General features: G+C 42.7%; 1 protein-coding gene and 1 non-coding gene across 4 annotated transcripts in view; both read right to left on the reverse strand.

The window, feature by feature from the left end:
- Window positions 1–1,305: 1,305 nt before the first annotated feature.
- Window positions 1,306–21,835, reverse strand: part of AP1G1 (adaptor related protein complex 1 subunit gamma 1) — a 39,409-nt gene continuing 18,879 nt past the window's right edge. For all 3 annotated transcript variants that reach the window (XM_071756512.1, XM_071756511.1, XM_071756510.1), the window contains 17 exons: window positions 20,900–20,995; window positions 20,336–20,416; window positions 20,012–20,110; window positions 19,576–19,631; window positions 18,590–18,703; window positions 16,845–16,985; window positions 16,418–16,472; window positions 13,658–13,780; window positions 13,244–13,333; window positions 12,677–12,804; window positions 11,956–12,060; window positions 10,224–10,365; window positions 9,638–9,764; window positions 9,104–9,199; window positions 8,713–8,873; window positions 7,603–7,701; window positions 1,306–5,283 (listed from right to left, as the gene is read on the reverse strand). In XM_071756512.1, coding sequence (XP_071612613.1) covers window positions 5,182–5,283; window positions 7,603–7,701; window positions 8,713–8,873; window positions 9,104–9,199; window positions 9,638–9,764; window positions 10,224–10,365; window positions 11,956–12,060; window positions 12,677–12,804; window positions 13,244–13,333; window positions 13,658–13,780; window positions 16,418–16,472; window positions 16,845–16,985; window positions 18,590–18,703; window positions 19,576–19,631; window positions 20,012–20,110; window positions 20,336–20,416; window positions 20,900–20,995 — 1,815 coding nt within the window. In that variant the 3' untranslated portion in view covers window positions 1,306–5,181. The remainder of the gene's footprint in view (window positions 5,284–7,602; window positions 7,702–8,712; window positions 8,874–9,103; window positions 9,200–9,637; window positions 9,765–10,223; window positions 10,366–11,955; window positions 12,061–12,676; window positions 12,805–13,243; window positions 13,334–13,657; window positions 13,781–16,417; window positions 16,473–16,844; window positions 16,986–18,589; window positions 18,704–19,575; window positions 19,632–20,011; window positions 20,111–20,335; window positions 20,417–20,899; window positions 20,996–21,835) is intronic.
- On the reverse strand, window positions 17,128–17,214 carry LOC139802296 (small nucleolar RNA SNORD71). Its single transcript, XR_011728558.1, has one exon. It is a non-coding gene; the product is annotated as a small nucleolar RNA SNORD71 (small nucleolar RNA).

A 21,835-nucleotide genomic window follows, 5' to 3' on the forward strand; every position in this document is an offset into this window, starting at 1 on the left:
CAGCTGCCCCGGACTGAGTCCCGGGGTGACGGAGCCCGGCCCCCGAACGCGCCTTCTGCCGGTGCGCTGGGTCGGGCAGTCCTGGCTCCTGGCAGTGGTAATGGGCACCAGCGGCAGCAGCATCGCTCTGAAGCTCCGCCGAGCTCTGGTACCGCTCATGCCTGAAGAGGGTCAACACATTAAAAACAAAACAGCAAAAATCTTCCTGCCTTCCCCCTAAAAACTCCAGTGGTTACGAAAGTTATTACTGGCACTGGCATCAAGTTTCTTTCTTCCTGCACACATTTCTGGTCTTACTTCACAATTAAGCCCAGACCTCTCTTGGAATCCCCACCATTGGCATAATCACTGTACCAAACACTTCCAATTCCATGATATGCTTCCCTTAAACATTTCCTGCCTCCCCCCCGAGCCAGCCGAGCAGAACCGGGAAGCTGCTCTGGGCACACCACAGCATAGGCAACTCGCAGCAGAAGTCACAGGAATGGCTCCGGGTGTCCTGTCCTGCTTCAGAACCAGAGCCCAGGGTGACGGAGGGTTCATTGCCACCCCAACGGGCACACTCTGGTGCCATTTTCCAGTTCCCAGGTATCGGGAGGGCTTTCCTGTTTAAAAAAACAAGGTAGGGACAGGCAATCCATTTGCATCAGCACGCTTAAAGCTGCTCCCTAGTGCTCTGTATTAACTCACATAATTCAACAAGGCAGCCACAGGAAAGCTCACCTAGTTCTTAATACTTCAGACTATACACACAAGCTGAGGCAACTTTAAAAATACATTTTTGTTGGGTTTTCTCTGCTTTTCTACCTTTGTAGTTCTGCAACCACTTTGCCCCAAGAGAATTTCCATATGACAAGAAAGATGGTACTTCACAGCCAGAAGCGCTATTATGTGTTAGAAAACACATGCAAATTTATCAAAATGTTACTACTACTAAAAAACATGTGGAAGAACCTTAGAGCAGGTTTGTGTCTTGCCCTAAGGGGCATATGCAGTATGTAAGTGTGCTTCCTCATCAGCAAGGGAAATGTAGCCATCTCCAAAGGGAGGCTGCAAACTCCAGAGGAAAAAATTCTTCGTCTTTGGAGCTCATCACACCTTTCTAGCACCTGGACAAGTATTGCTGCTAGTAACTGACAAGCTCTGTCAGGGTTCTATTTCACATCTACTCATTTTGCTCTAAAAGATTTCCTGGAAAGTTATTGAAATTCTGCCCTTAATGATAATTTCACATCATCTGTAACAGCCAAGCATTTAAGAAACAGTACATCCTATCCCACTGTACTTGAAAAAGCAACAAGGCAGTTTTAAATCATTGAATATCGACTCATTTTATTAGTCACTTCATAATTTGTTTCAACCAAAAGACAATACACACAGAAGAAGTCTAATGCATCCCATGTAAATGTTTACATCCGTTATGCTCCTCACTCACCTAAGACTCAGCATTTAAATTCTTCACACCTCAAAAATAGGTCTGCAAAAGTTTGAATGCCACCAAACTCCTTGGTCAAATTGCAAGTTTTTACTTTAAATTTGATTGCATTTGTTGGGGGGTTTGTTGCTTTTTTCTTTTTTATTTTTTTTTATTTTTATTTTTATTTTTTATTTTTTATTTTTTTATTATATCATCTGAGAGGTGGGATGGGGCTCCATGTAAAATGTAAATTACAACATCAGGAAAGAAAAAGGAGTAATATACAGGAATAGAGTGAAAGTCCAGAAGGAAGCAGTCCAGTGGCTCCTTCCCTCACCGCTCCCAAGTAGAAAATGAACACATAGAAAGCGCACCAGCAGGTTTAAAAAAAAAGAAAAGAAAAAAAAAAGCCAAAAAAAAAAAAGCCATCTTTGCTGCTCCATCCTGCAGCTTGTACCAGCCTTGGGGAAGGCACTAAGTCACCTTTCCATCTGTTTCAACATCTGCTGAGTTACATATCCAAGGTACTGTATAGGTGGCAGTCCCCTCACTGCTATTGCTTCAAAAGGTTGTTCAAGGCTATATTTTGTCCCATCGAAACCCGGACAAAGTAAAAGGTTGGATCTTCTCATGTCTTCTCCCCCTTCAGGCCCATTATGGCCACTATTTGTCATGTTTTGACTCAAAATACATTCACTTAAAAAAAGAGACATTCAATCTCTCCCAGCTCCAAAGTCTCCAATGCAGGTAATTAAGATAAACCATGAAGTCTGCATCTTGCTCTCTTATTCCCCTTACACCAAAGCAAGGACTTGTTAGCATTGTTGCATTCAACTGGCAGAAAAAAACCCTACCCTCAAGAGAGTACTCTCCAGTCAGAAAACAAAGCAGCAGCACAGAATTTAAGAGATGCACTTAAGGGTGATGGAGCAAGCAATGATTATGTAGTGTTGCAGATGGGGAAGGTATGAAACCTGGCCTTTCTTCTGGTGCCATGTTAGGGCCCCATCCCTTAGCAAGGGGAAGGGAAAGAGCTCCAAAGACAACAGGAATGCTGGGCTGCTACAAAGGAGTACTTCATAGCCAAGGGATGGCTTCAAGCAGAATGCATTTCAGGTACACACAACACCTCCTTCAGCTCGACTCAGAAACACCTGACAAAGTGCCTGTTTCCCAAAACACAAACACACTGTGTAAGGGTGGCAGAAGGAGCCAAGAACAGACTAGCAATTTACCCTACAAACTTACCAGAGGCCAACAACAAAACTCATCTGCTCTAGGGGAGAGAGAGAACAGTGCAACAAGAGGAACAAGATAAGCTGTTCCCAACTCTGCTGCAACAAACTGGCCAGGTAAGAGACGGTTTACTTCTTTCTCCTCATCTGTGCTCCTGCATCACGGCTTTCTCAGCAAAAACAAATGGAGGCTGAGGCATGCCAGCTTTCACTACAAGTGACCATGTAAAACTCTGTGAGGAGGATGGGAGACCTGGAATTGTGGCAAAGACTTCCAGTTGGCTTCATATCTGGAATGCCCTCAAAGCTCACTGAAACCTAACAAGCCCAGCCTTCAACACAGAAATTTGAGCTAGTGGGATGGTGAATACTCACACCTGCAGTGAGAGCAACACAGGTCAATGTTCAGTGCCTACAAATGGACTTTTCATACATTTTCTGCATGACTGCCTGCTTCAGGATGCTCCTAGCTGAAGTACAGTATCTATCTCACCACTGACAGCCAAGGCATGAGGCCACAACCCTAAAGTCCTTTTAAGGAAATCATACATCATGTTCCTAGATTTTAAAACTCCATGCTGATACCACTTCCCATAGAATAGAAAAAGCTCTTTGCAAACCTGTCTAATCAATAAGGCAGCAAAAATGCCCTCCAAGAGAAGCTGAACTTATTCCACTACACAGACCAGCACTTAAGTCAGTCCTATATTGTATTACTTAATGCTGTTAAAACCAAAGCAGACTGAACAACCTTTACTGGCCTCCAGCTCCCAACTCAAGAGCAAAATAGGTCTTCAATAATCTCTAGGTACAATGAGCACTACTTTTGCGATGTTTTTAGCAAGGACTGGAGCCTAGTATTAGTTTAGATGCAAAAAGCTGTGTCTAAGCTTGCTGTCAGAGCACTGAGTGATCACTATCTCGAAAGCCCTGTAACAGAAATAAAGCAGATGTGCCATCAGTTTCTTTTGAGAAAGCATTGGGGTGCAAGCTGGAGTGCCTTACACTTACCAGCACACTCACATTTGAAGATCCAAGATACATCCTTCCCTTTTCCTCCCTGGAGAGTGCTGAACATCAGAATAGCTTTGTCACACTGTGCTTTATGTTCTACACATTGCCTCTGTGAGAACTCACAGAGCTGTACTACCTTGACAACAGTTCACACTAGGGAGCATAACTAAACACAGCTTTCTATAGGCTTAGAAGAGTACTGGGCCTCATACCTTGGGATCCAAATAACCAAACAACTGGCTTCCACTCAAAAAAACAGTTCAGTTACTTTCAGTCTGAACCTGAACTAGCATGTACCTCTGAAAGGGGAGCAAGGAGAAACCTACAAGGATCAATTAAGTAACAAAATGGGAAAAGGTCTCTTTAAACTGCATGGTCTTTATTTCAGTGCCAATATTACAGATACAACACAAATGTCCCAGTCAGAAGTAACTCAAATGGAATCCAAGGGGGTGTCTACAACAGGTTCTGGAAATCAAACTGGGGAGAAGGTCTGGAATAACTGGGAAGAGCAACTTTGCAGCAACTTTGCTGTGTGTTCCTCTCACAGCAGGAACAGAGTCCTTGCTCAAAGATTGACCTAAAAAGCTGAATATGTCTTTTCTACCCATAAACCACTACTACTGAGTTAAAAGGCTTTGAAACCATCTGTGGTAGAAAACTAGCTGCTCCTTGAACCTCTAACATCTCTCACATCACTGCCACACTTCCTGGGGAAGCTACAGAAGACTGACTGTGAATCTGTATGGCTGTAGCTATTGATGGAAATAAAGAAAATTCAAGAGTAAGGTCCTCATTTCCAAGTACAGCACCAAAGCCATTTTACCAGCTCTCGCCAGCACCTCTTTTCCTGCACTGTCACAGGTTTGCAGATGAACTCCCAAGGCCTCACTTGCTCTTGGTATGTATCATGTAACTAAGAGGTGGGTGTATACAATAATGCACTGATTAGGCCATAAGAAGCCTCCAACCCCTTCAGACACAGGGGGTACAAGACGACAGGGCAGCCTGACATTCCCCAAGTCCCCAGATTGAGCCTCAGATGAAAGTGTCTGAAAGAATCCAGCTAGTAATGAATAACAACACGCCTTGCCCACCCCGGGGGAAAAAGACAGCAGAAAGAAGGGGCAGCTGTTCACTTGTTGCAGAGAGAAGAGAGTTCCCTGCTAAAAATTCCAGACTTCTCTTCCAACCAGGCTGTGTTTCTTTGCAGGGGGGATGGGGGTGGGGCAGGTAGGGAGCAAGGAGAAGGGAATGTTGCTTCTGGCTGTGAATGCATGTGTGAGGGAATGCACAATAGCCTCCACAAGCCACCAGCCTCATCAGCAGAGGAGAAAATAGTCTTAACAGATATGCTTCAAAGTCAGCAAACACTTCAGGAAAATTCCTCCTCATCAGCAGGTCTCATCTGTTCCCCATGCTCATGGTGCACTTTGGGGGATTACAAAGGATCACAACCTTCTTCCCAGAGTTCTTTTGATTGGGTGGGGTGAGAATAATAATGGTGCCAGGGCCTCACTGCCAGGACTGAGGGGGGAAGTTGTTGACTTCTGCTAGATCCTGCATTGCTGAGCCCTTGTGATTATATGTCAACTTGATCCGCATACGTAGCTGTTGCTACAAGAGAAAAGGGAAAAAACAAAACACAAAACAAATTCAGGTCTTCATTACAGGTCAGATATTCCGCCCACATCCAGCCTGCCTCCTTTACCCCAGACATACAAATCACAGACCTTTCCTCACCACAGGAGCTAGCTGGAAGGATGTGCAGGGTAAGATACAACACTGCAGACAAATGCTTAATCAGTAGGATGTTAATTGGTCACTGTAGTTCTCAGATGAGGTAAAAGCTCTAAGAAAAGCTTGTAGCATAGCATAGTGTCTACACACATCTATCTCTGCACTGGTCCTGATCTCACAAACACTGAAGTCCTTAAACATACAAAAATGGCTTCCATAAAATCCCAGCTAACAAGGGATGAGTGCAGAAGGCAGATCTGGACGTTGCTGCTCTGCAATGAGGCTTGCAGGAAATGAGGTGTCATTTCCCATATAAGCTGTTCACCCAAAGCAGTGGCCTGGAAACTTCAAGTATTGCATAGCTCAGTACCACTATGAAGGAAATAGCCAAAGAAACTGGAAACAGCCTCTAAGAATATTTCCTAGTGTGGGTAAATGATGGAATAGCTCAGAAGTTCTTTTGCACTCTCATTTGGCTCTCATCCAGATAAAAGGTAGCCCTGAAAAATAGCTCCAGCCAGATTCCTTGTTCTCTCTCTCAAAAAAACTTGTTTCCAAAAGGCCTAAAAGGAAAAGAAAAAAGTTAGCTATTTCTCTTTTGCCCATATTGACAGGGAAGTACGCAAAAGACAGCGCAGAGGGAGGAAAGGAGGGAAATAACTCCAGCCAGCCTCAGAATAAAGCATCTGTGCTTTACCAATAGTAGATCAATATAACCAGTGTCAATTTTTCCTCTATTTGGTGTTGTTTTATGAAAGGGGCCATCAGCTTAAATCCAGTGTAAAGACAGTCCATATCCAAGTGAAAAAGTGACTTTACGACACTGACAAGACAGCTACCTCCTAAACAGCAAGGCTGTTCCAAGGTTGCCTCCCTCAGAGTATTTTAAGTAACTACACTATCTCATGGACAGAGTTCTTGCAAAGCTGTACTCAGGCAACAGCAACCTAAGGGACAGTAAGAGGCACACAAATACCTGATGCCGAAGAGTTAGAAAACACTGGGCAAGAGGGAAAGGTAGTAAAATAGTATTTTGCACCTCTGTATTCTTTAGTGTTAATAGGAGTTCTGGTTCTAACAAGAAAGCATCCCACCATCCAGGATGGAATTCACCTTGTGGGGCCCCATCAAAGGCAGATCTACTGCAATTTCTGGCATCCAACAGGAAAACTCCTTAAACTCTTTCAAGGTGATCTACAGCACCTCAGAGAAATTCCTATCAGATGTATACAAGACAAAGAGAATAATTATTCTTCTGCCTTAACATAAGCAGGGGGGAGGACACTACATGGAAACAAGAGGAGATCCATGGAAACCACAAAACCTATACTCTAGAAGACAGCCATTTCAGTGAATCCTTGGGCTAAGATATGAGCATTTTTCTAATTTGCACATCAGTCAAGCAGTAACACTTAACATCTAAAGCATAAGTGTTAATGTATGAAAAACCTAAAATGTTTTAAGTTCTTAAAGACTGTGAAGATCTTAAAGCTGTCCCACAACAGAAGAAATATGAAATTTTATTTTTCTTTCTGATGCCACCTGAATACTTGCAAAGCCTCTTAAGGAGAACATGTGGGCAACACCCTTCCCTCCCCTCAAGTCTATTATATCCCAGTCTTGAAGCCTCTGAAGGCTGTAAACCAAATGGAATTCTATTAAATCACACCTTAAGATTCTTTACATCAACTGTTTAAATCTACATGCATCACACTAAAACAAATTACACTGTTTGAGAAAACAGAATTTTGTTAAGATTATGGACCAAGCTGGTTTTTGCATAACATTTTCAGTAACACTGCTACAGACAGCAAGAACAAATGCTAAATATATTTATACGTCAAGATGTGTGCCTTTCAGATACCACTTTTACAACACGTACAAACACCAGGCTGAGCTCCTCTAGAACGGTCTTTTAAAAGCCTGTTTAACAACCATTCTGATGCAAAAGACAATGAATTCAAGACAGCAAAGCTGTGAATCTGATTCAGCAGTAAAACTGAACTGAAGGCCAAGCCTGTGTCCAGTCTCCTGTGTTTTTCATAACTTCTTCCTAACTCTAACCAAACTGACTGTCATTAAAACCACATAATCCACTACCATCACTCCCTATCTCTCAGAGATGCGTACCTAACCAACCACTAAATGCCCAATTCCAAGTCAGCATCTTTCATATCTTCTCTTGAAATCACTCACCTTTTGTGGATTCAGGACTTTAATGACCTGTGTGATGGTTCCCGAGTTAAATGCAGGGATGACACTGCTGCTGGGAGACAGAAGCTGCAGCTGGAACGTCTGAAGAAATGGCAAACAGAAAAAACAGCTTGATGCCTAAGTTCTGTACTGAGTGAAACCAAGGAAAATTAAGAGGTCAGTTCTTGGCTCTGACAGTTTAAGTACAGCCACAACAAAATCAAATCATCTGTTCTTCAACCCCTTATCTCTAAATAACAAAATATTCACTGTCTCACTTGCTTTCTACACAATCAAGACCCGGACAGCACAAACACTAGGGGCTAAGGGCTTACTGTCGTGTATCAAGAGCAGCAGTGATGTGCTGTTTTAAGTGTCACACAGAGAAGGAGAGTCAAGAGTGCTCAGCACACCTGTCCCTTCAGGAGGCCCAGTCTTTTCCTAATCCCTTCCTAGGGCATGTATGAAACCTGTCCAAATTAAAGTGAAAGCATGACTGATTCCTGAAGTGAAACTCCCTGAAGAGAACCTATTTTCTGACACTTGAGGAACATTCCATTCACAGCCTGCTTACATGATCTGCTCTACTACAAACTAGGCAATATCCATCTCCCCCATTTTGTGCTGCAGCTAATTGCAAGGGGAGACACACTGATTAAAGAAGGAACGTCACTCAACACCAGGTGGAGATTAATTTAAAATTTTGTAAGCAGCTAATAGGTTCCAAAAGATTCTTTTCATGTATTCATAGCTGCAAAGAACATGGTATATCTGTTAGAAACTAAGAACAAAGGGAAATATTAGTATCTTCACTTTTTTTTTGAGACAATGTTTTTCTCTGGTTTATAGCAACCTTCCTAACAAGTGATTCTAAAACAAGATTTTGTCCAAGCAGAAGTAGACCAATCTGATGGGAATTGGTATTCCACTGCAATAATAACATTTACTTTCAGACAAGAAAGAGATGACAAAACTGAGCACTAAGAGAAACTAGTAACAGCTCTTAGACTTGTTGACTGTGCTGCAAGTTTCTTGCTACCATGAAAGCACCCATCAGGAAGTATATACAGCTGGCCCTCAGCCTACAACTGTGTTTGTCCTTAGTGGTTCTACCTTTGGTACTGCAGCTTGAAAAACAAAATCTGTCATATCCAACTCTGTGCTGTTGGAGGCCTGTATCGTGATTACAGTGATGCTAGGGTTGGTGTTTGACCTCTCAAAGGTGAAGTCAATCTTCAGCCCATTCTTGTTGTATGCAGTTATTGAGGGGATTCCTGCAGAAAAAAAAAATAAAATTAGCAGACCTACAGAACCTGGAGATCATTCTCAGCATCACAGAGTACATTTACATTCCTTGAGACATGAACTCTTCTGAAGATTAAACACCCACCCCTCGGGTGTCTGTGCCACACTTCACTCCAAAATCCCCCCCTTTTTTTTAATACCCGTTTTTAATTTTAGTTTGGTGCTGTGACACCCCAGGCTGAGGATTTACATCCCTAACCTGTAGCAATATCATTGAAGAGAGGCTGTGATGAAAGTCCATCAAGGAGGAATGGAGGCTGTGCTATCTGGGGCGCAGGGGCAGATACTGGAGAACCTACAAGAAATGTTTAAAGATTACTACTTAGCTGTCATACAGTGAAGAGTAATTACTCCTCCAAAGATCAACTGCTGTGTATTTCTTTACAGAAGCTCTACAGATCATCTGTGCTGTCACTGTCCCCTTCTCTGCTTTCACTAACAAGGACTGGATCCTCCTGATCTAGTAGGCATCCAAACAGAACGAATTCCTCAGATCTCACAGTCCTCTCTGGAAATGTTCACAGCATTCCCAGGCTGGAATGCAAAAATGCTCAAGTCTCACCAGCTAATCATGCAGCTCAGCCTGTGACTTGATTCCCTGACTCCCACCTGTATGCTATTATGGTAAGAATAAGAATGCAGACCACAATTTGATAGAAAGTGAAGAACTAGACAGCCCCCATACCACCCTGGCACTGAGAACGTAGACTTTGAAGAGATACAGCCTGCTCACCTGTTAGGCTGAGGTCTACCAGGAGGTCAAGAAGCTCCCCACCAGCAGAGGCTGGCTTGCTTGTAGGTGCAGTGGGGATTACAGGTGTTATATCACTTCCCCCCAGCAAGTCCAACAACTCTTTTGCCTAATGAGAGAGCAGATGTAACAGTTACATATTCAACTTCCTGTTACTTTCCCTTGCAAATGCAATGAATTCTGTCTTGCTCTCAAACTGAAGACCAACAGAGCCGCTGGCCAGTCAAGGAGGTTCCTAGTCTGGCTATGGTCCCATACCCCATGACAGATCTAGTTTCCATGCTCTTGGGACCACAAAGATAGAGAAGGCTGAAGGAGTTTATGCACATCAGGACAGGCTGGGGCATATAGCTTAATGCCACCCTGCTCTTGCACTCCCCACAATGACCTCTTCCACACACCTTTTCATGACACTGGAGCCATCAGAGTAGAGAGATGATGCAAAAACCACTAGGCTACAACTAGCCAGGAGACAGAGAGGAGGAGGGAAATGGCATCAGCTTATGGCAGTGGCCAGCAGTGTGGTCTGACAGGCACTGGAAACTTAACCAAGATCAGCTTCCATTACCTGGCTAGCAGGCTGCAATCCAGAGGGTGGAGGTTTGTTTTCCAGTACTGCTGGCTCTGTCTCTCCGTTGGTCTGTACAATCTCAGTGGGGCCATTTGTGGTGATTTTCTCCATTACTGGCATTCTCTCAAGCAGGGCTGGCCTGAAAGAAGCTGACATAGTTACACTGTGCCGTCTTCCTGATCCCAATCCAAATACTCAGACATCCAGGAGACTATATACACAGGGCAACCTGCTTTTTCATTTTCGCTCCAGTGCAGAGGAATGTAAGACTGGATGACAGCTTGAGGTGGTCAGAAGCAAGCCCTGGCATTCTGTGCCAGCATAAAAACTACTTCACAGCCAAAAGCCAAACAAGCCCTCCTGCCTTCCATTTTCCCCTAGTACTTGACACAGTCTCCACTGTGGGGCGAGAATAACAAACTCAAGACAAAACTGAGTAATTGAGCAATGGTGGATGAACTGCAGACACAGAACACTTGGCCGCTCTGTTCCATATGCAGTTGAGTCAGAGTGAGGTCATTTGATTTCTCTTTGCAGAAGGGCTAGCTATTTAAAACAGGTGACAAAATTGAAAAAGCAAAGCAACTTGCTCTTGTTTAGCCAAATCAGGTTTCCAAAAAGATTAATTTCAGCCCTCGAGAGTACCCTCCTGAAATGATACAGATACTGAAGCAGCAGCACAGGATCCAGAATCCTGACATCAAAACAAAAAACTTGGAAAACCTGTACAGGGAGAACTAGTCTGCAATACAAGAAAGGCCATTACCCTTGCAGATCAAGGCAGAGTGCTGTTTGTAATGGCGGAAAGCCACACTGTCTACATGTATTTTGGGATGAAAGAAGTGTTCCAGAGCCAATACACCCAACAATGGGCTACATTTCTGACCATGAACAAATTCTCAGTCCGAAGAAACTATTAAACATTAAACATCGACCTCTACACTGTAACAAACACCAGAATATAAGGGGGGGGGGGATACAGACACTCTCTTGTAAAACTGAATGAAGTTCATACAAGTTTTTCTGAAGTGTCATGTTTCCCAAAACTATGAATAGCATATGATCAAAAGGCAGCTGATCACCAGATACAGTCGTCTGCAATGAACAACTCGGATCTAAAGCTTCTCATGCCAGATTTTTCTCAGCTCATCAATAGGGCAGCTCACATGCCCTTGGTCATTAACATGACTTTTCCAAGAACAGTTTGAGTTTCTGCATGGGTCCCATGGGAGGAGAGAAAAGAGGAACTCATAGGGATGTTGCGTGCTAGACGTAGTGAATTGGATGGCACCCACAGAAAAAAGTGGTTGCAAAGAGCCTTTGAAACAAGGTTGGGAGGCCCCTACAAACACAGGCAAAACTTAGTCCATGGAGGACACATCAATGGATGTCTGCATGTTTACTCCAAAGACATTCTAAAATAAGTTTGAACCTAATGACTGTGGTGATCTAGCATGGTAAAATTTAAGATTCAACACATACAAATAAAAATTAGTCAAGCTTAAGCTCAAAGCAGGGCAAATGTTTTGGCAGAGAAAGTCTCTGATCACAGAATAACCTCATGTTAAGCTCTTAAAACACCCACTAGCCCTATATATGAGGGATTCTAGTTTGTCTGTAATCCTACCAAAATCACCAGACAAAGCTCTCAAAGCACAACGCACAGTACACAGGAGATGACCGTAATTAAAGTGATCCTTTGCAAACACCAAAACTAATTAGCACTTACCTCATATGATCATACTTCTTGAAAAGTGCATTATATTCCACTGCTCTCTGCTGCAGCTCCACATCAATGCTGCTGCCATAAATGGAAACTACCTTCTTAATGCGGCTGCATCAAGACAGGGGGGGAAACAACAGGAACACACCATGGAATTAGAAACAGTAAGCAAGGGACTAGCATGTGTCATCCACAAGACACTATCTGGCCTCAACAGGTGTCCTCTGGGACTCATTTAATACAGTAGTAACTGCTGTTTTCCTAGAGTGTCTATTCAACATCCATTTTTGAACTGTCTCTTCACAGCAACATCAGCAGGTGGTTAATATACCACCACAAGGTGTATCATAAGAATGCTCAACTATCCACACCAAGATACCATCAGTAGGAAACAAGATTATTTCAACCTCCATCATCCAAAACAGGAACTGGAAAGAACAGTCCACTGAAAATAAGGACTTATTTTTCCCCACAAAGGAGTTTTCTAGTGACAGCAGCTTGGAGTAAGTCCCTACACAGCAGAGGACATCCACAGAGAAAACAGCGCAGATCAGTGGAAGTCTTCCACCCTGCAAGCAGAGGAGGGCTGTAGAAGCCAACAAGTAACAAGAGGACACTTGTAAATTATGGAAGCAGAACATGTCCAAGCAATACTTTTGCTAAAGACAACTGATGCTAGCATATTTGCAGCAAAGCCCTATGCAGTACATCATCCATGATAACTCACTTGACAGTGCAGGTGAACCTTGTGGAAAGCTTCATGATGGCAGTCAGAGCATAGCCTCGTGTAACAGATGCAGACATATTAGATATCAGGATGCTTTCTAAAATATCAAGAACTTCATCCTCTGTTACCTGAAAAGGTACAGAAAGGTTAGGCTGAGAGAGAGCAGCAAGCTTCTAGTGGCATACTGTAAAAAGCTGTCTCTTGCTTAATGGCCATGTTATACCTCCTCTGCCTATGTTCAGTGTATGAGGCAGATACATCTAGCTGGAGATCTACAGTTCCAATTCCTCACATTGAAGCAGGTTTACCACCAAAATACACAGCTAAGACCCTCGCAGAATACCCTGCAAGCCACACTGAAACCACATGGCTCTGCCAATTTTGGCTGCACTCCTCACAGTGAGTACTTATGCAGACCATGCCTGTTAGCATGTCAAGGAGATTCCTATCCAGGGTCCACCACCATCATGGACACCACTGCTTAGTAACTTTTGCAAGCATTGCCCTTGCACAGCCAAGCAGCTCCAGCCCCAGCCAGGTACTCAGTTATTCTTTTCCAAGCTATACCTGTATTGGTTCTTCCTCTTCACACTGACCAGACACTAGAAGATCTCCATACTCTCCGATGCACCAAGAGGCCACTTGTACCAGTGGCTGCTGTTAGAAGAAAAAAAACCAGAAACCTCAGGGCTAAATGGATGCCTGTACGACAAATTAAACCATCAACATTTCCCAGAGCAAGTTTAGCCCTCCTTCCAGCCAAAGAAGTTCTCCAGAGCAGAAGCAAGAATAGTCAATTTAATCAATAATTCCATAAAATAATTAGATAAAACAAAAAGAACATAAACTTGTAGGAAGCATGCCTCCTCTGCAATCTGTCTCTTGGATTAGACAGCATGATGCTGACTTATCTTGAGATGTTAGTAAACATGTTTATTACAGTAGAACAAGGAAACTAAAGCTCGTCATGTTTGGTATTACCTGGGAGTAATCACCAAGGATGGCTTTGTAGAGTCTCTGCACAGTGTAGGCATGCATCTCCACACTGTTAGTTATGAGCTGAATCAGATTGGGAACTGCATCATCACGAACATAACTTCCTGCCTGCAAAAACAAGTGTGTATTCAAGAGACAAATCCAATGCTCTCTAACACCCAGCATCTGCTGATATCTTTCACAAGGCTACCTGATAGAAATAAAAATCACACTCCTCATCCCCAAGCAATTTATGGTTGATTTTGAGCTGGTTAAGATGGGTAGAAGTACAGGACAGTACATTTTTCCCATGAACTCACTAGACCCAGAGAAATACATACTGCAAATATCCTGAAACTATCAAGAGGACAGAACATGGACAAAACAAGCCTGTGCTACAGAAGGAACAAAAAACAGCACAGAAAACTGCTCTCTTAAATGGAAAGCTTTAGGTCGAAGACACCCTGGGGGCTGAATGCATCTTATTCAATTACTTCATAGAATCACAGAATTGGCTGGGTTGGAAGGGACCTCAGAGATCATCAAGTCCAACCCTTGACCCACCGCTGCGGTTGCTAGACTATGGCACTAAGTGCCACATCCAGTCTCTTTTTAAATATCTCCAGGGACGGAGAATCCACTACTTCACTGGGCAGCCCATTCCAATGTCTGATCACCCTCTCTGTAAAGAAATTCTTTCTAATATCTAACCTAAACTTCCCCTGGCACAACTTAAGACCATGCCCTCTTGTCTTGTTGAAACTCGTCTGGGAAAAGAGACCAACCCACACTTGGCTACAACCTCCTTTCAGGGAGTTGTAGAGAGTGATGAGGTCTCCCCTGAGCCGCCTCTTCTTCAGGCTGAACAGCCCCAGCTCCCTCAGCCTCTCTTCATAGGGTCTGTGCTCGAGTCCTTTCACCAGCCTGGTTGCCCCCCTCACCAGGGCTGAGCACAGGGGCAGAATCCCTTCCCTGGACCTGCTGGCGACGCTGTTCCTGATACAGGCCAGGATGTCATTGGCCTTCTTGGCCACCTGGGCACACTGCTGCCTCATGTTCAGCTTCCTGTCAATCCAGACTCCCAGGTCCCTTTCTGCCTGGTTTCTCTCTAGCCACTCTGTCCCCAGCCTGTAGCGCTGCATGGGGTTGTTGTGGCCAAAGTGCAGGACCTGGCACTTGGCCGTGTTGAACCTCATCCCATTGGAACCAGCCCAACTCTCCAGTCTGTCCAGGTCCCTCTGCAGAGCCCTCCTGCCTTCCAGCTGATCCACACTCCCCCCCAGCTTAGTGTTGTCTGCGAATTTGCTGATGATGGACTCAATCCCTTCATCTAAATCATCAATGAAGATATTAAACAGCACTGGGCCCAACACTGATCCCTGGGGGACACCACTAGTGACCGGCCGCCAACTGGATGCAGCCCCGTTCAGCACCACTCTCTGGGCCCGGCCCTCCGCCAGTTCTTAACCCAGCACAGGGTGCTCCTGTCCAAGCTGCAGGCTGACAGCTTTTTCAGGAGAATGCTGTGGGAGATGGTGTTGAAGGCTTTGCAAAGCCAGACTATTCCAAGTAAGCAGAGGACCTAGGAACTTGTGTGCATACCACTCTGGTTAGAGGACAGAACACGGAACCCAGAGGGAAAAGCTCACTTCAAGGCTGGGAAAGTAAGTGGGGCAATACACAGTCACACAGCTTTGGCACTGAAAGGAAGATGTATACTGTTCAAAACCTGTTCTGTTTGGGTACTCCTCTGGCACTGAGAGCAAAGCGTGGAAAAAGAAGGAAATGAAGTAAGCCAAATTAGGTCAACTAAGTGAAAATTCACCTAGACAAAGATGTCCGGCGCAATCTTTCTGTGTTAGCTCTCATAAGTCTGCTAGACTGAAAAAGATCTGTAAGAGTCTGCAGTAGTTAGCCTCATTAACGCAGCTTTATAAACAGTCTCTAGCAGCCAAGAGAAGAAAGTTACTTTATCGAAGAAAGTAATTTGAGGGCAATTCTCATAGCCAACCTTGTAATGGAAATCAATTCTCAGTTCAGAGGAATCTATTTTGCTGTGTCTCAAGGTAGTAAAACAGCACACAAGTCAGGCTTGCTTCTTGATGAACTTCTCAAATTTGAAGTAATGATTAAAAAAATGTTTACCCTCTCCTTTGCCTCAGGTAACAAACTGCCTACTCAAGTTAAAGAACTCTTTCTTTTTGTTTGCCAAAACACTATTTCAGTTATAAATAAATATATAAAAATATATTTATATAATAATGCCTGTAGGTAGACAGTAATAATTAAAGTCAAAAAAGAGGGACTAGTTAGCTGCTGACACAGCTATCTTTTTCGTTTCAAAAAACTTTGATAAACTCACCTTGGGTTAATTCCAATAAACTGTTTCATCCCCTTTTTCTTTGCAAGTAACTTAAGGCTGTGTTCACCCTCCCCCGAAAGCACTGTATATTGGAATCAAAGACAAGAGCTGTCCTAACTGAAGAGTTCATGTGACTATTTCAGTAGAAAAACACTGCTCACACTGTGTTCCGGTGCGTTTCTGAAATCATACGTTTCTTCTAAAGGACCACGCAATTGCATTTAATGAATTTACATCACATTTTTGACTGGCTGCCTTAGGTCACAACCACGTAAGTACACTTTCTCTCTGCATTGTATAATTTGTTATGTGCCAGCCTTTACTGCCATCTCCAACTTGATAATGAGTAACTTCCTACAGAATTAAAAAACGTAGTCACACACACAAGAGGAAATCTCACTTACCGTTGTTAAGACTCTCATAATTGTGTCTATATGCCAGCGTTTGGAAGGAGCGTATCTGACAAAATTAAGAAAGTAGGTTAGGGCAGTAACTGCTGGCCTTCAACTCTAGCAAGAAACCCATCATTATCAGAACCTCCCCATTCAGTTACTTCCTGACCTATTGTTTCCTAAGGGGGACACACCAACAAAACGCACACAAAAAATACCCACAAAACACTACACTCTTCGTATTTGCATTTTTTGCATTAATGCTAACATCAGAAAGCTGAATGAATACAAATCTGACAAACCACTCACAGATCAGCAATTGGAGAAAAGTAAAAAGATGGTCAACATACTCTCTTGATGATTAGGAACAACATACAAAATGCTCATAATTCCAAGGACGCATAAAAAAAAATTAATAGCGAGTAAATTGACCCCATACTTTTCAGCTGCAAGAAATACTCCAGATGCGCAGTCTGCCTTGAACTCTGGTTCACAGGAGTCTAGGAAGTACAGCAACTCCTTCATCATCCCACGGACATTATTCCCATTAACAAGAGCAAAACTCAGTTCCATTGCACGCCTAGGGCAAGAAACAGAAAACCAATAAAGTACTTTCAGCTAGTGAAATAAAAACCCCATAAAACCAAGTCCCTCAAGTCCCAGCCCTTGAAACTTGCTGCCTGCGGACTGACACCTGGTCAAAATACTGCTTCAGTGAAGACAGTGCATTGTCAGCAGCATGAGTGTCAGCATGGCAACGCTGTGCTCTGCTGATGGATCACTCAGAAGCTTCATCCTCCAACAGCACTCAGACACGAAGCATTTTCATTTGTCGCATACCTGTGTTGTCCTAGAAGGAACCATTAAAATGCTTTTGTTCCTTCCTATCCAGAAACCTAGATGGGGCTTTGCTATTCTGCAGCCTAGCCTCATGCTGCCTCTGGCACCAATCAGCAACATCAGCCAGATAGGCATTTGTGTTTTGGGATAGATTGCAACTCTAAAAATAGATTTGATGATACCCATTACGTAGCAGCTAAAATTAAGCTTACCAAGTGAGACAGATCCAATTTCTTTCCTACTCCATTCATATCAGACTGAACAGTACTGTAAATCATCTAGCTCTGATTCAAAGGTAGGCATAGGCATAAGTTTGGAGGATGCCTATCAGAATGAGTATCTATGACATATCTACTCCATTTGACAACAGAGAAAAAAAGAGCTTGAGCATTTTGAAAGCATATTCATGATGTGACAACAGCTCAGTGAAATTGTGGCCTGCTGCAGACAGATTCCACACAAGCAACATGGATGCAACTGTCACTATTACTGTCATGTCGTATGCTGCACTGAGCTCAGATCACCAGTTACAGAAAGAATAATGATGATGAAGAGAGTCCTGAAAGAAAGAGCAAGCAATTGACAGGCTGAAAGGCTCAGTTTATATGTATTCCATATAGTTGGGCAAAAGTGAGATCAAACAACTTAGGAGTATCTAGGGGTGTCAGACAGAAGCAGGAGAAAGTTGCCATCATGAGTAAAAGGAACATACTCAAGTAATAGGAAGAAAGAGGAAGTTTAGAGTGAATAGCAGAAAAAAGTCTTCCTGTAGTGGTAAGTAAGGTCACACGCTCTGTTGCTGCTCAGAGAAGTAGTGACATGCGATTTAGATGACAAATGAACACCAAGAATGCATAACAGGATGTGGTTTATAAGCAAATTATTTGAGCAATCAAGTAAGTCTGAATTCCACCACTGCCTAATAAAATTTAAACTAGAATGCATTACTTGAATGGCTTAACACTGCTTCAAGATAACATAGTGCTACCTGTTTGCCTGGAAAAGAAAAGCAACACAGAGCATGTGAGAGCAGCTTTGATTAGGATCACACTTTGTAGAGGCTTCCCATCTTGCTGTGAGCACACTATTTGATCTCCATTTACTTCATTTTGGAAAAATCCAGGCAAACAAAAATACTTTTTTCCAATCCAAGATGCTTAAAATATAGAAGCAGCTTCCCAAGGAATGTGACTGCATATCTCTATTACATTCTTTCAAGTATGAACACTTCTATGCATTCAGACTAATCACAATTAAAGTTCCCCAAGGTTACAGTCATTTTGCCCTCTGTCCTGCTCACTGTTCCATAATCCTGAGAGTTGACTGCATTGGTATTTCAAGTACCTTTTAATGGAGACATCGAGGTCCTTCAGGCAGTCCACAATCGTGCTTCTGTGCCGCTGAACTGCATTGTGGTCTGTCTGCACAGTTTTCAGCAGTGATGTCAAAGCTACATATCTGGGATAAGGACACAGGGTAAATAAAGAGTTGACAAAAGAAGGCATTTAGTTTCTACAACAGACATGCACCACCTCAAAATGTAGTTTTATTTTGCAACAGAACAGGGTTCTCTTGTAAACAGTAACAAATGGAAGTCTTCCAGGGGACTGCTGGCACAACTTCAAAGGTGAGTTATTGTACTAATCTGTAACGTGCCTAGCAAGCACCCTGCTGCCTGGACAAGCACACATACTAATCCGGGGCTCATGTCAGTTGTCCAGTCTTCATGAAGATTTTGAAAAGACAAAGCAGTTAAAGATTAGGACTTCTGCAGACCATACATTCAAACTAGCACAAGTTTCAACTGCTAAGGCTACAGTCTTCTAATAATACTATGATTTGCAATCATAATGCCTATAAATGGGACTTCACTCTAGCAGCTAAAGCAATTCCATGTCCAGTTTCAGTGACCAAAGCACAATCAAACTTCCTTGTTGCCAACAGCACACAATCTGAAAAAGCACAGTCTTTGCCTAATTTCTCAGATCTTCAATGACACCTCTGATTTGAATGTCACCATAGACCAGCTGGGACAAGACAGGAGATTCACAGGTTATTGGAAAAAAACCACTTGACTAGATTAGGAAATCATATTAGGAATTAGATCACACACCCAGACTTATCAGCTAAGAAGGGCAGGGCCACAGTTAAGATTTTCAGAGTGAAAAGAATGCCCTGACAAAAAAAAAAAAAAAAAAAATTAGGCAATAATACTGATCCCAACAACATACTGATCCCAGTATGGTCTCCTGGTTCAGCACCATCTTTGTCTAATAGCTTCTCATATATTTTAAACCGGGTGTTGCCAAAACACACTTTTTACAACTTACCTTATGTTTTTGTCATTGTTTAATAAGAAACGGCCTAGGATGTTAATGGCTAACACCTGCAGAAAGAGTTAGGGAAAGTCAGTGATCAAAAAAAGGCTCTTGGTCATCTTCAATATTTCAAGGTAATTTTAAAGGCAATATGTCAACACTATCACTGTGGTTCTTGGCCAAAAGCATAACAAAGAACTCTAGAAACTGACTAAGCAGAGGAAAAGCTAAGACACAGCACAAGGTCTCTCCTGCTCTCAAGGGAAGTTTTATTTTCCTTGATTAAAAAAAAACACAAAAACCAAGCAACACTTTCTGAAGAGGCTACAGACTTATCTAAAGCCAACTGCAGAGCAATGTTTGGGTGAAACGAATTAGTTTCATGTAGTCTACACAAATTACTCAAACCTAGAAAGAAAAAGAAAAGGCTATAGCAAAAGCAACTTACTCTCAGCCCACTCTCAGATTTTATGTCCATAATAGTCAGCACAGTTTCATAGAGAATGGCATTTCCCACATTTTTACTTGTTTCTGTATTAGTGGCAACCTGGAGAAAAGCAACAAAATAAGTAACACCAATGCATTCAAAACAAATACCTTTTCTGCTGTTCTGCAGAACACGCAGTGAAACTAAGCCATCCCTAGCATGTATCTCTTGCAGCAAAATGCAACCCAGCAGAGCAACTAGCTATATCCTCAGCAGAGCTGCTGAATCCAAATTAAGAAACCCAAAGACAAAGTTTAAGCTGCTCATCAACCTTTCAGACCTCACCTGTGCAAGTATATCATTCATTGCTTCACTAGAATCATCATCATTTCGTCCTAAAATTCTTAGTAACCGCAGGATTCGTACCTGTTAGACAAAATAAAGCAAAAGAAAAAAAATCTCATTAGATAGAAGCACTTCATCTAGGGGCCATGGAATGCCTAGTTCATTTCTGAGGAGTGGCAAAGAAGCAAAACAAGCTGCTGATTTCCACTCCTAAGCAAATGCTTATCCTTAGTAAGACCTTTACCAACAAGAACAGGCTTGTGCTGTACTCACTTTCTGTCAAGAGAACCCCCAATAGGCATGGCCTTGCAAGACCAACATGTGCTGCAGCCTCCCCATTCTGTCACAGCTCCACCTAACATCAGAAGGCACAACTGCTGTTGAAACTAAGGCAGGTGTCTTTCACTAAGGTAGATTTAAGAGCATTTGCAGAATCAGCTCTAACAAAGACACCAAATCTTAAAATCAATACAGCTGCCCTTAGGTAACAACCTCATCATACCTCAGTCTCAAAACACAGTACTTGAATTAAAGCTATCAATCATTGTTTGCATTGGTTCTTACCTGCAAAAAGGGGTCACTGATCCCAGACACATCATGCTCTGGTGAATATCCAGACATGATAAGGTTCTTCAGAATACGAACTAATTGGGGAACAAGCTGTGAAGAAGAAAGTTGTCCTGTTAGGGTGGTGTTCCTTCCCCCTGAACTTTGCAGTACAGGTCCAAGAACAAAATCTTATCTTTGAAAGCAAGACTATGGATTCTCCCACGAAGTTCAACCTGTACATCTGGAGCTGATGTTTTATGAAAACCTACAGCTTGGCTATGGCACAACCAGAAACAGTGAAGCTGGGACCTACTCACTATAATGTTTTGTTGTTGGTTTTCTTGGGGGTTTTTTTTGCTTGTTTGTTGTTGTTTTGGGTTTTGTTTGTTTGGGTTTTTTAAGTACTAAATTTACCAGAGAATTGAGAGGAAATATCAACTTAAATTCCTCTCTTCATGAGAACAGGATGTGCTGGACTAATGAAATTGTGTAATTCCAGGACTTTGCTTAGGGGCTATACATTAGAACCCAACTAATTTTTAGCATACATCTCTGTGGAAACATCAGGCATAGCCAAGAGTTTTGACCTTTTCAAATATCGTACTACTCTGGTTAGAGTAAATTATTTGGAATTTCTTCAAGTCTGACGGTCCATTTGACTTAGCTTCTAGAAAGAAAAGCTCTGTGATCTATACCCTCTCCAAGAGTTTCCATATAACTTAGAGCATGGATTTCCCTTCAGCTTTCTCCCAAGCCAAGCTACTTCTTCCCTGAAAGCAACTCCAGCGTCTGTTCTCCTCCTTATTGCATTCTGGGAATCACCCAAAGTTGTCTCATGATTTAAGCAAAACAGAAAGCCCGTTCTGTGATAAGAAGAAAGCCCAAGGCTACAGTCTGCGCCTATAGGCACAAAAAATTCTTTAAGTCTTCCTCAAATGACAGAGAGCTTGA

Source organism: Heliangelus exortis, chromosome 13, assembly GCF_036169615.1.
Source record: "Heliangelus exortis chromosome 13, bHelExo1.hap1, whole genome shotgun sequence".
Taxonomy (NCBI): domain Eukaryota; kingdom Metazoa; phylum Chordata; class Aves; order Apodiformes; family Trochilidae; genus Heliangelus; species Heliangelus exortis.